A 12922-nucleotide genomic window follows, 5' to 3' on the forward strand; every position below is an offset into this window, starting at 1 on the left:
ACCATTCTCCAAGCCTCAAAGATACCACATCCTCTCTTACCAACAGACACCTTCATCTATACTGGTCCTGCTTGCATCCCTTCTCTGTCTGGATAATCTCTATGCGCTCTTTGGGTCTTAATGTTCACTTGGTTTGAGCCACCTCCAATCTCCAAAGTTTGAGTTAAGTGTGCTGCTTCCCACACTTTAATGTCATTACATACTTAATTATACATCTCTACCAAGCATATGCAAACATGGTGAGGGCAGGTCCATGTCTCAATGCCTAGCTTCACGGTGTACTAAGATCAGGCACTCAGTTAACTATGGATAGAATGAGCCAGGACTGTTTGTAAGAATCTCTGAGCACTACGGGAGCATGATTAGGAAGGTGCCTCTGGAAGGAGATGTGAAGCTCTGTGCCACTCTTAAGCGTGCACCCCTGAGATCCCCTTTCCAGAGACAAGCTGCTGTGAGGAGCTTGTTGAGCTGACAGCCTGCAGCAGCTGCACCTCCAGGATCTGCCCAGCATCTACAATCAGGCTATTCTTGCTGGGACACTCCAGCCAATGACAACACATGGTGGGGAACAAGAGCTGGGCCATTCCTGCAAACACAGGACTCCTTTCAGGGGCAGTCTTGGCTCTGGGGCTCTCTGATAGCTTGGCAAAGACTTCCTTAGAGCTGCCTTCAGCCAATCCTCCTAGCTCACCTCTCTCCTTGCAGAGGTGTCAGACCTGCACTATGCGTGGCCCAAACGCTCTGCCCACCAACCCCTGGTCCTTCTCCATTTGATCCTTCCCAGGCAGTCCCTCCCTGGCAAAAATCTTTCTTGCACTTCAAATTCCACCTGGGTGTCTACTTAACAGAGGACCCTAATGACCAACTGCCAAATACAGTTGGCTGATATGAGCAGGTTATTCCTTCACATTTTAGCTGAAGAAACATTTAAGATGCTTCTTGTTTAAAAAAATTAATGAGAAATTAACATTCTAATATATGATTCCCAGAGCTGAAGAAATAAAAGTCATTTCTGAACTGCAACAGAAATCCATATTGATTTTTTTCTTTACACATCTCTATCATTGTTCCCAAGCCAGAGACTGTGAAGGACATGATTATTTATGTTCTTTCAAATTAATAGATCATTCAAATCCCTCACAGGACTTTCAACTGAAATGCTTCTAGCTCCAACAAAAGCTTTTTTATTTTTATTTTTATTTTTTTTTGAGACAGAGTCTCACTCTGTCACCCAGGCTGGAGGCTGGCATGATCATGCCTCACTACAGCCTCGATCTCCTGGGTTCAGGTGATCCTCCCACCCACCTCAGCCTCCCGAGTAGCTGGGACTACAGGCATGTACAATCACGCCTAGTTAATTTTTGTATTTTTTTGTAGAGACAAGGTTTTGCCATGTTGCCCAGGCTGGTCTCGAACTCCTGGGCTCAAGCGATTCACCCACCTCAGCCTCCTAAAGTGCTGGGATTACAGGCATGAGCCACTGCCCCTGGCCTCCAACAAAAGTTTTTTTTTGTTCGTTTTTTTAAACTATTTCTAATGTCCTCCATTCCCTTTTGGAAGAACGACATACTCCTCCTTTTTCTTCCCAATCAAGGCAAAACCCACATGGGCTTTAGTTCCTCCTTCCCTTCATCCCATTTTATATTTTGAAAATTTTCACCTATTTATTTGTATGCTCACTTGATTCGGTCATTTGGCTAAGATACCGGGCACCTACTATTTGCTGGACACAGCGTGCCACACCAACATGGCTTCCTGCCCTCAGGAAACTGATACCCAAGTAGCTGATATATGAGCAAAAACACAAACACAGTTATTTCAGATACATTTAAGTGCTTTGAAGAAAGAAACCTGGGATGGAGTAACAGAGAGTGATGGGAACAGGGTGGGATGAATAATTTGATAGGATACTTAAGAAACAACTTTCTAAGGAGGCAAGATATGAGCTGAGACCTGAAGGCATAAGAAGGAGACACCCTTGGCACAAGCAAAGGAAGAACCCTTGGCACAAGCAAAGGAAGAACTCTCCCGACGGAGGAAACAGCAAATGCCCAAGCTGGGAGGGGCTGCATACCAGGCCGACTGGCGGGAGAGGAAGGCAGCACTTCACTTCCCTTCTAGGTCCATGAGAGCTGGCCCATGTCTGTCTTAATCAGTGTTCCAAATCTGAGTTTGCACAGCGTGGGCACGCAATATATTTCTGCTGAATGAATAAGTGAACTTCCTTTGTAGGTCAGTGTATTTTGCAGGTCTTGTCTGACTTCCCAGTTAGAGGGTAGGGTTGAAACCACACCCCGGGCATCTTGGCAACCCTCCCAGAGCCAGATATCGTTTTTCCATATGTAGCAGCCTCTGCTGTCGCCTGAAGGTTTGTGTCCCCTAACCAAATTCCTACGTTGAAGTCCTAATCCCCAAGTTTATGACATGAGGTGGAGTCTTTGGGAGGTAAGAGCCCTCAAGAATGGGACTAGTGCCCTTCCAGAAACTGAGAACTGGGAAGAAGCAATGGAAATACGTATCTTTTTTTTTTTTTTTTTTTTTTTGAGACAGAGTCTTTCTCTGTCGTCCAGGCTGGAGTGCAATGGTGCAATTTTGGCTCACTGCAACCTCCGCCTCCTGGGTTCAAGTGACTCTCCTGCCTCAGCCTCCCAAGTAGCTGGGATTACAGGCGCCTACCACCATGCTCAGCTAATTTTTGTATTTAGTAGAGACGGGGTTTTACCATGTTGGCCAGGCTGGTCTCAAACTCTTGACTTTGGGTGATCCACCCACCTCGGCCACCCAAAGTGCTGGGATTACAGGCATGAGCCACCGTGCCTGGCCCAGAAATATCTTAAAATGAAAGCCTCTATGTGGTGTTTTCAGTAACCTTATTTTTCTACACTGAGTAGGTTTACTATTGTTACCTGCTGCATGACTGACCAATTTTGAGAATGCAGCAGTTAATCCAAAATCCTACCTGCTCCAATTGACCCCTGACAACTGGTTTTAGTTGCACTGAAAGAGAGGGGGAAAATGTTTGTTAAGCTCTACGGAGTTGGCTAATGTCTAAAGACAATCCTCACAAAAAGGTGTGAAGATGTTTTATCACAGCTGTGGAGATGAAGGGGAGATATATTATGGTTACTAATGCTATTTCTGTCAATGTCTCTGGAATTCTAATTAGATTATTAAAACTTTGCAAATCATTACATTACATCTAGACTGCATACCTCACTGCGACAAGGGTACTTTTGAAATTAGAGGACCTTGATGTCACAGGTAAGGATGCAGTGCTGATAATAAAGTTGCAGGGAAATTCTTCCAGTAAAAACCAGTTGGAAAAGACAGAACCCATTTATCTTACTTTCTCTCCCGGTTTTATGCCTGAGGATAAGAGGCCCGCAGCACAGAACAGCAGCCTGGCCTTTTCCATTCTAGTAGCTGCATGACGCTTACTCACATGCTGCAAAGTTTAATAACTTCTCTGGCTACTTAAAATGCTTCCCTAGATCTGCGACGCAAACCAAACATTTGTAGGTGAAAAGACAACTGAAGAATATTTTTAGTAGAGATATGAAACAAATGGCAAGTTCAACATATAAGAATAGTACATCTTAAGGTGTTCTGATTTATAACATATGCATTCAAACTGGTACCTGAAAAGAAACAAATTGCTTACTGTTAACCCAGACCCGTTTGTAGGTAATAAATGGGCGTGCTCTTTACCCATCAAATAATGGCTCGAATGCCCTTCAACATCAGGGGATGAGGAATGGGTGTCACCCTCTGTCCTCTGCAAGATAACCTGATTCCTTTAGGTAGAGATCTGAGCCCTTCATATCCCAGCAAAAGGAAGTGTATGTGGCATACTTACCGTGATGCACGACACCCTTCAACCCATGGATAATAGGATCCAGTGCAGAATTGTCCCTCGGACTGACCTACATGTAAAGGAAACAAGATTGGTTAAATCTATTCTGGCATCAGGCACAACAGTCTCAGTTTAATCTTCTAAAGAGAAGGGGGGAATAGATGTTATCTAGCAAGCTGCTTAGGTCTCACACACACCATGGCTCTCACCAAATGCAGATTTATGACATCATAAAATCAAGTGAGGAAGTCTAAATCAAAAGAAAGAAATTTCTCAGAATATATTATAACAGGAGAGAAATACCATAGTCCTAGCAAAATCTTAAAAAGCAACCGCAAGATTTTCTTCTTGCCTTGTTTTATTAAAAGTAGGCCCAATCGGCTAAAAAGTCATTGAAAGTCATAAGAGAACAATCCATCACTGACGGAAGATTTCAACATCTTCTGGTGATTGTGTTTTTCCCTTCTTTTTAGAAAATGAATCTGTTTCCTGCCAGCCTATTCTCCTTCGTAAGGATCCCAGTCCCCTGTGAAAAATCATATATTCTAAAGGTTATGGAAAGCAAAAGAGGAGGGGAGAGAAGCTTGAAGAGACAGTGTCTCCCACCTTCATTTCCTCCTGGGGTTTTTAATCCCCCCCGCCCCCAAAAGTCAAGCCTCTTCAGCCTTCCTCCCACCTCTTCTTTCCCTTAACTTTCTGATGCTGCTCAGCAGAACTCCTCATTCTTGCCCATTCTAGAAGATTAAAACTCTAGCAGCATATTACAATTTTGGCTTTCAACTATTTTCTTTTAGACATATAGAGATATTTACAAATGAGATGAAATGATGTCTTGAATTTGTTTCAAAATAATCCAAGAGTGAACAGCAGGGGGAGTGAGTGGGGTATACATGCCACAGGATTGTCTTAAATCAATCATTTATGACCTTGGGTGGTGGGTATAGGATGGGTCATTATACAATTTTCTTTACTTTTATGTATATTTAAGTTTTTCCAAAATAAAGAGTTTTTCAAAAATCTATTACCTATGGCCAGCATAGCTCCTGCTTCCCCCATCCCGCATTCATAGTATTTACATCTAATCCACTTCTCACATAATGAAGTTGAGATACTGATGAACCTTTCACTGCGTAGCACAATCCAATTTGCTGCTTTCAGGTCAATTCAGAGGAATCAAGAGCCACCCCCAGAATGAATTTTAAGGTGACTGAAAATTTTCCACACTCCTTTCTACTCTTACAAATTTTCCCTGTTGGGTTGCTGTTCCTAGTGTGTCCTCTCTGACAATAACACACACTCCACACACTTCCATCTCTCCTAAGCCTCAGGGTCTCCAGAAGAGAGCAGTACTTCTCAAATGGGGGAAGATATTGCCCTATAAGAGGGACATGTGACCATGTCTGGAGACATTTTTGATTGTCACATAGCAGTGGGAGGGGGATGAGAAGGGGAGGGGCTACTGACATCAAGGTAGAGGCCAGGGCTGCTGCTAAACATCCTATAATGCTCAGAATAGCTCTCTACAACATCTTATCTGGCTAAGATGTCAGTGGTGCAGAGGCTGAGGGTCAGAAGCCCTTATTAGATGCTCTATGAGTTAACAGTGATTATATCTTAATGTCTAGAGCCTAAATTCAGAATACAGGTGCTACTGAACACAGGATTATGTTTATAGACTAATAAAATATGTGGAATTTGCTACTACACTGTAAACACTACAGATACAAAAAAAAATCAGTGAATAGGAACCCAGTGTATCAGACCATAAAGGTGGAATTCTGGGAGTTGGCATAAGTGTGCCTCCAAATTGCCTGAGAAGAAGCTCAAGCCGGGGACTGAAGCATGAAACATTCTTGAAAGGTAACTGTGCACAATATACACCAAATCAAAATTGCATTAGAAGAAACATCATATTTGTACCTTAGCAAGTAATTGATCGAAATTTTAAAACCTGGTCAAAAATGGAATTACAGCTCAGGAATGCAAGAGAAGAGAATCTAACCAGAAAAAGTGGCCAAGTTTCAAGAGGCCAGAATAGAATAAAATAAGAATCCCAGAGAATGATTCCATATCAAATTGAAGCTTTAGACAAAAAGATGGTCCCTTTGATTGATTCTGGTGGGGGCACCAGCTTAACTACCTGTAGTTGGTTACTCGAGTATCTGTGAGAAATGACAAAGTGGCCATAAATCCCCTCTATCCCTGTTACAGGCGCCTTTACAACTTGACCTTGCCCTCCTCTATGAAAAGTGCACACCAATTACTCCATTCTTTGAAATTGGGCTTGTCCATATGTCTTGCTTTAGTGAATGGAAAATTAGTGAACATGATGCAGACACAAGCTCATAAAACACTCAGATTCTTTGGAATCCTAAGATCAAATGAAGAATTCCAAGTTAGCCTATTAAAGGATGAGTGACCACAAAGAGTAGACATAGGTAATCCTAGCTAATGTTCTTCTAGACTCACTGGCCTGCCACCACCAGACAGGTGAGTGAGTCCATTTGAGACCATCCAGCCTCAGTGGAACCATTTGCAGTCCACAGAGATGGGCTAAACTGGCCATACCCAGAACTGACGAGCCAACCTACTGACCCATAAGACAATTTGTTTTAACTAATTGGAATCATTTGGTACACAGCACAATTTAGCCATTAGTTTCTATGAGTTGTATGCAAAGGTAAAAAATGAGAAACAGGCTATGATACCAATAGTTTTTTGAAACAATATATCTGCTTACGGTTTGTCTTAAAAGTTTCCCAGTAATATTCCACATCACAAGACACAGCATTTGCTGGCCATCTGATCAACTCATGTGCTCCTCCAAAAAGGTGTTATCCCTCCTCTACCATGGCAACGTTTCTCAGATACTCTGATCTTGGATCCTGAATGAGAGGCAATATTTTATAGTCAGGGGGACCACTATGGTTTGAACGCATCCCCAACATTTCACGTGTTGGAAACTTAATTCCCAATGCAACAGTGTTGAGAAGTGGGACCTTTAAGAAGTGACTAGGTCATGAAGGTTCTGCCCTCATGAATAGATTATCATCATTATTGCCAGAGGGAATTTGTTATAAAAGTGAGTGTGGCCCCCTTGCAACCCCCTCTTGCTGTCTCACATTCTCTCTCTTGTCCATGTGATATGTGTTGCCATGGTTATGATGCAGCAAGAAAGCCTTGCCAGATGTCAGCGCCATTCTCTTGGACTTCTCAGCCTCCAGAACCGTTAACCAAATACATTTCTGTTCATTATAAATTACCCAGTGTGGCATTCTGTGATAGCAGCACAAAAAAGACTAGGACAGGAACTTTTTAATACATTTAGTATTATCTGATAATGTGAAGGCTCAAAGGAAGTGTTTCTAATCTTCCATGACTGACACACACCAATAATATTTGTAGGCTATGCAAAAGGATATGCAAAAGGAAAACAATCAGTCAACCTAGTCCAGGTTCAATTTTTGGTCATTTCTGATTACAGCTTCTCTGTGTCTGATACTCAGACTTCACCTCATCTGAGCTCAGGAACCTGACTCCAGATTCTAAACAACTGCATAAATGCAAAGCCTTCTACAACATCCGTTCAGCTCCCATCGTCTTCATTGGTGGTTAATATGGCTGGGGTTGAGAAGATGAATGAGGAGAAAAGGAGAGAAAATGGAGATTATTGGCTGGTCAAAGTAACTTACTAATAATACTGAGCTCATTCTCTGGTCTATGTCTTGGTTCCAAAACTCAGGGTGGGGAGTCCAAAGAGCATGCTAATAAGTGGATTTGTTCCAGTCAGGCATAACCCTAACTGAAATAATCCCTTTCACTCACTGTTTCAATCAATTTGCCACTTAAAAAAAATTCATGGGCATAAGCTAAGCAATTTTGGCAGCTTTTAAATATGACAACAGTGAAGAGGGCTGTATTAGCAACCTGTGTTTACATTTTATTCTCCACCTAGGATGCAGGAGGCCAGGGATGGGGAAAATATGGAATTCTGAGTCAGGTATGGATGCTTTCAGCTTTAGTGTCCTTGTCTGTGAAATGGGGATACAGTCTGATAATGTTGTCATGAGGATTAAACGTTTAAAGCTTAGAGTATAATGCTGAGTACAAATGCCACATCCAATAAAGGACAATAACACTGGGCAACAAGTTGACCTAACACTCGAATTTAAATGAATTACAAACAAATGCAATTTATCCCTGAGCTCGTCAACGTGCTTGGCTCTGAAAGTAATACCTCCCTGAGTTCAAATTTCAAAAGATCCAAATTTATGTTTTATTTGACATCCACTCAATTTTGTAATATGCTGTTCCTTTTAAAGCCACATGAGAAGTGATGCTGGCTCTCGAAATTTGCTTCCTTCCACTTTAAGATCAAAGGAGTTATGCAGTAATATGGAGAAGGCAGCAATTGCACAAATGAGCTTAAAATGGACTAGAAGAAACAGACACCCCCTTTCCCTGCAGAGTTTGTACTCTCATTGCAAAACTTCCCTCCTGGCACTTCCACTTCAGAGCAGCTTTCGTGGCATTAGTCATCTTCAAAAGGATGGCACACAAACTCGACAGAGGGCTCTGAATTAAAGCTTTTCAGTTGTCTTTAGATACAACCAAAGTATATAGGGACACTGACAATACAGAAAAACCATGAAACCTAGGTTTGGACTAAAGGCCAAATTCATATAAATGCTCGTGAAATCTAAGCTTCATAACATTTTCTTTTCAATTAATAGCCCACCATAAGGATCCACACAACTATCAAATTAGTAGCCAAGCTATCAATCATCTCTAGAGATATGTTTATCTGGAGGCTCTATAGGAGGGCCTGTGTTTACTCTTGCTCGAAGTACAATGAAAAGGAAGCAGAGAGACCCCATTAGACGACAAGTGCCTGCGTTCAGATATGTGCTGCCATTTACTTCTACTGTCCCCCATGCCATTTGGCCCTTGACTTGGATCCTAATAATTTTTGCTCTATCAAGTCCTGGCCATCTGCTAAATAGGATGGTGAAGACAACCTACTTGCCTTGAATCCGACACCGCCAGCTGCTCCTTTAGTTCCATAAACATCACATCCAGCCAATATCCTCTTGTGGGAAAAAAGGATTTATGCACGCTGAGGGTGAATGGCTATACCATTAACCATGGCTGCAGAGGAAAGTGACAAATGGCAGGACCAGAGACTCCACACGGCCTTCCAGAATTGCAGAGAAGAGGACTCACCCACCCCAGCAGTTGGCAGGTAACTGTGTATTCAGAAGCTAATTTGCTACATCAGGACAAGGGCAAGCACTTCTCAAGATGTTTGATTTCACATCTGAATCTCCCCTCCTTCCGTGGCTCTTACCTAAAGAGCCATGTGGCAAGGATGCTGTAGCTTCTTTCATTCTGACTTCAGCATCCTAGTGACCACTAACCAGATTTTGGTTCACGTTGCTGTCACAAAGCATCTATAACTTGGTTATTTTGCATCCCTACATTTTGGTTAGCCCTTACCCAGAGAGAGATCACAGCCCAGCTTCCTTTATTAATAAGTTAAACACTTGGCAATAATTTAGGAAATGTGGCTATGTTCAAGAAGACAATTTTAGCATAAAACCACTAACCACTGAGCTATATTGAAAACAATTTTCTTTTCCTGACTTTTCTTTTCAGTCTTCACAAATATTACTTTCCTTCTCGTATAGACAATGGTCTTAGTTTCTGACATAGAAATGTGGTTTTTCCCTTTTGACATTCCAGCATCATTTTCTAGCGTCTCCTATCACTGCTGCAATGGGATATTACAAAAAGCAGAATCAGAGGTGTTGGCACATATGGCATCCCAAACTGCCATAAAATAAGTCAGAGAGGAATACAGAGACACAATTCAGAGTGATGCATGGCAAGGGAAAAAGGAGCTCTGTAAACCTGTAGGACTTTTCATGAAATTCTGATAAAGATGAGTAACCAGGTGTGGATTCCTGGTCTAGAGAATTGCTTTAAATGCAACTACTAAATTCCAGGATCATACATTAAGCGTAATCTAACAGATATGCAAAACATCACCAAGGCTTCTCACAGAAGTGCCCCTGTCTGAAGCAAAAGGTATGGCCCTGTATCATCATCTATTTTCCAGGATTTGACAGGGACAGACTCCTGGGACTGGTTTCCAACGGCAGATGAGAAAACTCCTAATTCCTCAGCCTTGGGAAGGGATTAATATGAAAAGGAAACACAACTATAAATGCTAGTAGGACTCACCCTCCCCCCTTCAAATGCAGCTTGAGCACAGACATGGCTTACTTACTGTTAATTCATAATATTAATGGAAACTAGTTAATTCACAGGTTATTCATCTCCAGAGAATTGAGATTCGTGGTCAGAGAAGGCCATTTGAGGAAATGAATTTTGTGCTTTTGATCTACTTAAACTGACCATTCTCTGGCCCCCTGCCCCTGCTTCCCCAACCCACCAGAGTATTTACCATCTCATTGTCAGACTTGGCTTGGAGGAGTGCATTACTGGAAAAACCAATCCCCGCAGGGCAACAGCAAGGCTGATAGCAAATCCGTACAAAACGGCAGATTTTGCCAGGAGCAGTCTTGCAGATTGTCAATACAGGCAATTTCTCATTTTCATGAGGATCAAACTGTCCTGGGGTGGGCATACAATTCCATTTCCTCTGGCTTTGGATTCTCCCAACACGCCATTTCAAAGCCAGAGCAGAAGAGAGGAAGTGGGATGGCTGGGGCGCCTGGCAAATGGTACTCCCATGGGGGCCGCATGGTGATTTTTGTCCTTCTGTCTTTTTAATGCATTGTGTTTCAGAGCTAAGAAGGTTTTGGGAAAGGCTTTACAGCATTTCAAGCCGGGGTCCCGGAACCTCTCTGTCCCACCCCTGCCAATCTTCTCAAAGTGCAGGCTGCTCCTGAACTGGAGAGAAGCAAAACAGAAATTCCAGCTTTGCAAAGCATGACCTAGAGTCTTAAGCTACAATGGAAACTGTTTCACACAGATATTGTCATGACCTTTGAATTAAAAAAAAAAAAAAGAATTATGAGATCTGGGGAAGCCTGGGGCAAAAGAAGCTTATTTCAGGTTCAGTGACTTGCCGGCAAGTTTCTCCTGATTCTGTGTGGCAGTGCTGGACAACTTTGACTTTCCCTTGTTAATAATCTCGCCATACACTGAAAAGCCCCAACAATATCAAAGGCTTAGTGGAGAAGGCAGAGCCAACTGTTTTCACATGTAGCAAGTTACTTCAACCAAAACACACTAGATGTGAACTCTCACCCTTGTTTTTTCATTCCCTGGAAGCAAAAAGCTGCTCAGGGGCACTCCATTTACAAAAGGCTCGAAATCTAGAAAACACTGAGTGGGGATGGCTTTAAATTCCCATCATGTATGCAGCATGAAAAATATAAGAGACAAGGCACATTGGATCAAAGAGGATGCCAGGCTGATCCTTCTTTTGAAAAAGAATCCCTCCATAGGAATAGGTAAGATTATCATTTTGCAGTATTAGGAACGGGGGAAGACCATGTAAATATCATGTAGGTATCATATGTAGAATATTAAAATGACCTAAATGACCTTAAATACCCCTTTATAGTTATATAAAAAGGTGACAGGTGGACAATGCTAAGCGCCCTCAGCCCGAATTATAAGCACCGGCTCCTTAAGCTCATTGATTCAACCAATATGTACTGAGTTCTACCGCAGGCTGTGATGGGCTCACTTTAAGATGATCCTCCAAAGACCCCTGACTCCAGGTATTCAGACCCTTATGTAATCACCTTCCCTTGAGGGTGGGCTAGATCTAGTGGCTTAGTTTTATTCAGTAGAATAAGGCAAAAGCAATGTTATGAAAGATTCTGGCCATGCGCAGTGGCTCATGCCTGTAATCCCAGCACTTTGGGAGGCAGAGGCAGGAGGATCATTTGAGGCCAGGAGTTTGAGACCAGCCTGGGCAACATAACATCTCCAGAAAATAATTTTAAAAATTAGCCAGTGTTTCGTGGTGCACATCTATAGTCCTAGCTACTCCAGAGGCTGAGATGGGAGGATAGCTTGAGCCCAGGAGTTAGTGGTTACAGTGAGCTATGATAATGCCAAAAGGAACTGACAGTGGCCTTTGGCCAACAGCTAAGGAGAAGCTAAGCTCCTCAGTCAAATAGCCCTTGAGGAACTGTGTGCTGCCAGCAATCTAAGTAAAATTAGAAGTGAATCATTCCCCAGTTGAACTTTCGGATGAGATCATAGTCCCAGTTGACACCTTGATTGTAGCTTTGTGAGAAACCTTGAATCTGAGGACACACAGAAACTGTGAGATGACAAATGTGTGTTATTTTAAGCTGCTGAGTTTGTAGTAATTTGCTCCATAGCAGTAGATAACCGTATGCCAAGAACTGAGTAGTGGAATAGAATATGTCATTGAACAAATCACAGCGCTCTGCCCTCATAGAACTGATGATCTAGTTCTAGCTCCCACAGAGGGGTTGGGGGCCCTGGCTTCTATAATGAACCCACACATCACCATTTTCCTTACACTGCTGCATCAGCTATCAAAAGGCATTTCCCCTCCTTCTAGATGAGCTCTTGCCCCTCATGGACCTCAGCTGCTATGTCACCATTTCTAGAGTTTGAAAAGAAGCAGTTTGTTTAGAATCCAAGTTCCAACCAAGAAAACTTGGCAAAAATAATGAGCAAACCCCAAATGGAGCAAATAAACATCGATAATCAATTCTGGGATACAGAATTTTCATTAGCTTTTATGTTTAAACAAACATAGAAAACCAATTAATTGCAGCACAGAACCTAAGTGAAAGGTGCCACTGAACAAGGCACAGGGCATTATGCAGTGGCATGGGCGCTGCTGTTTCATATCCACAGCAATTAAGTGTAAACTAATTACATACCCCAAAGCTTTTTTTTCTTTTAAGAGGGGGTAGTTTTACTCTGTGCTTCCATGCAGCACTGAATGATTGCTCTCATAATGTAGTCTCTGAAGATTAAGTATCAATTCACTCTCCTAAGCAATACCTCACAGGCCACTCCCTATTCCAAACCATGGGCTCATGGAAGGGG

The 12922-nt window shown here is 42.4% G+C and overlaps 1 protein-coding gene across 3 annotated transcripts in view; it reads right to left on the reverse strand.

Moving 5' to 3' along the window:
• PTPRG (protein tyrosine phosphatase receptor type G) overlaps nt 1-12922 on the reverse strand; it is a 751407-nt gene that overhangs the window by 168512 nt on the left and 569973 nt on the right. For all 3 annotated transcript variants that reach the window (XM_055259569.2, XM_063630796.1, XM_063630795.1), the window contains exon 6: nt 3857-3923. In XM_055259569.2, the coding sequence (XP_055115544.1) occupies nt 3857-3923 (67 nt within the window). The remainder of the gene's footprint in view (nt 1-3856; nt 3924-12922) is intronic.

Source organism: Symphalangus syndactylus, chromosome 21 (genome assembly GCF_028878055.3).
Source record: "Symphalangus syndactylus isolate Jambi chromosome 21, NHGRI_mSymSyn1-v2.1_pri, whole genome shotgun sequence".
Taxonomy (NCBI): domain Eukaryota; kingdom Metazoa; phylum Chordata; class Mammalia; order Primates; family Hylobatidae; genus Symphalangus; species Symphalangus syndactylus.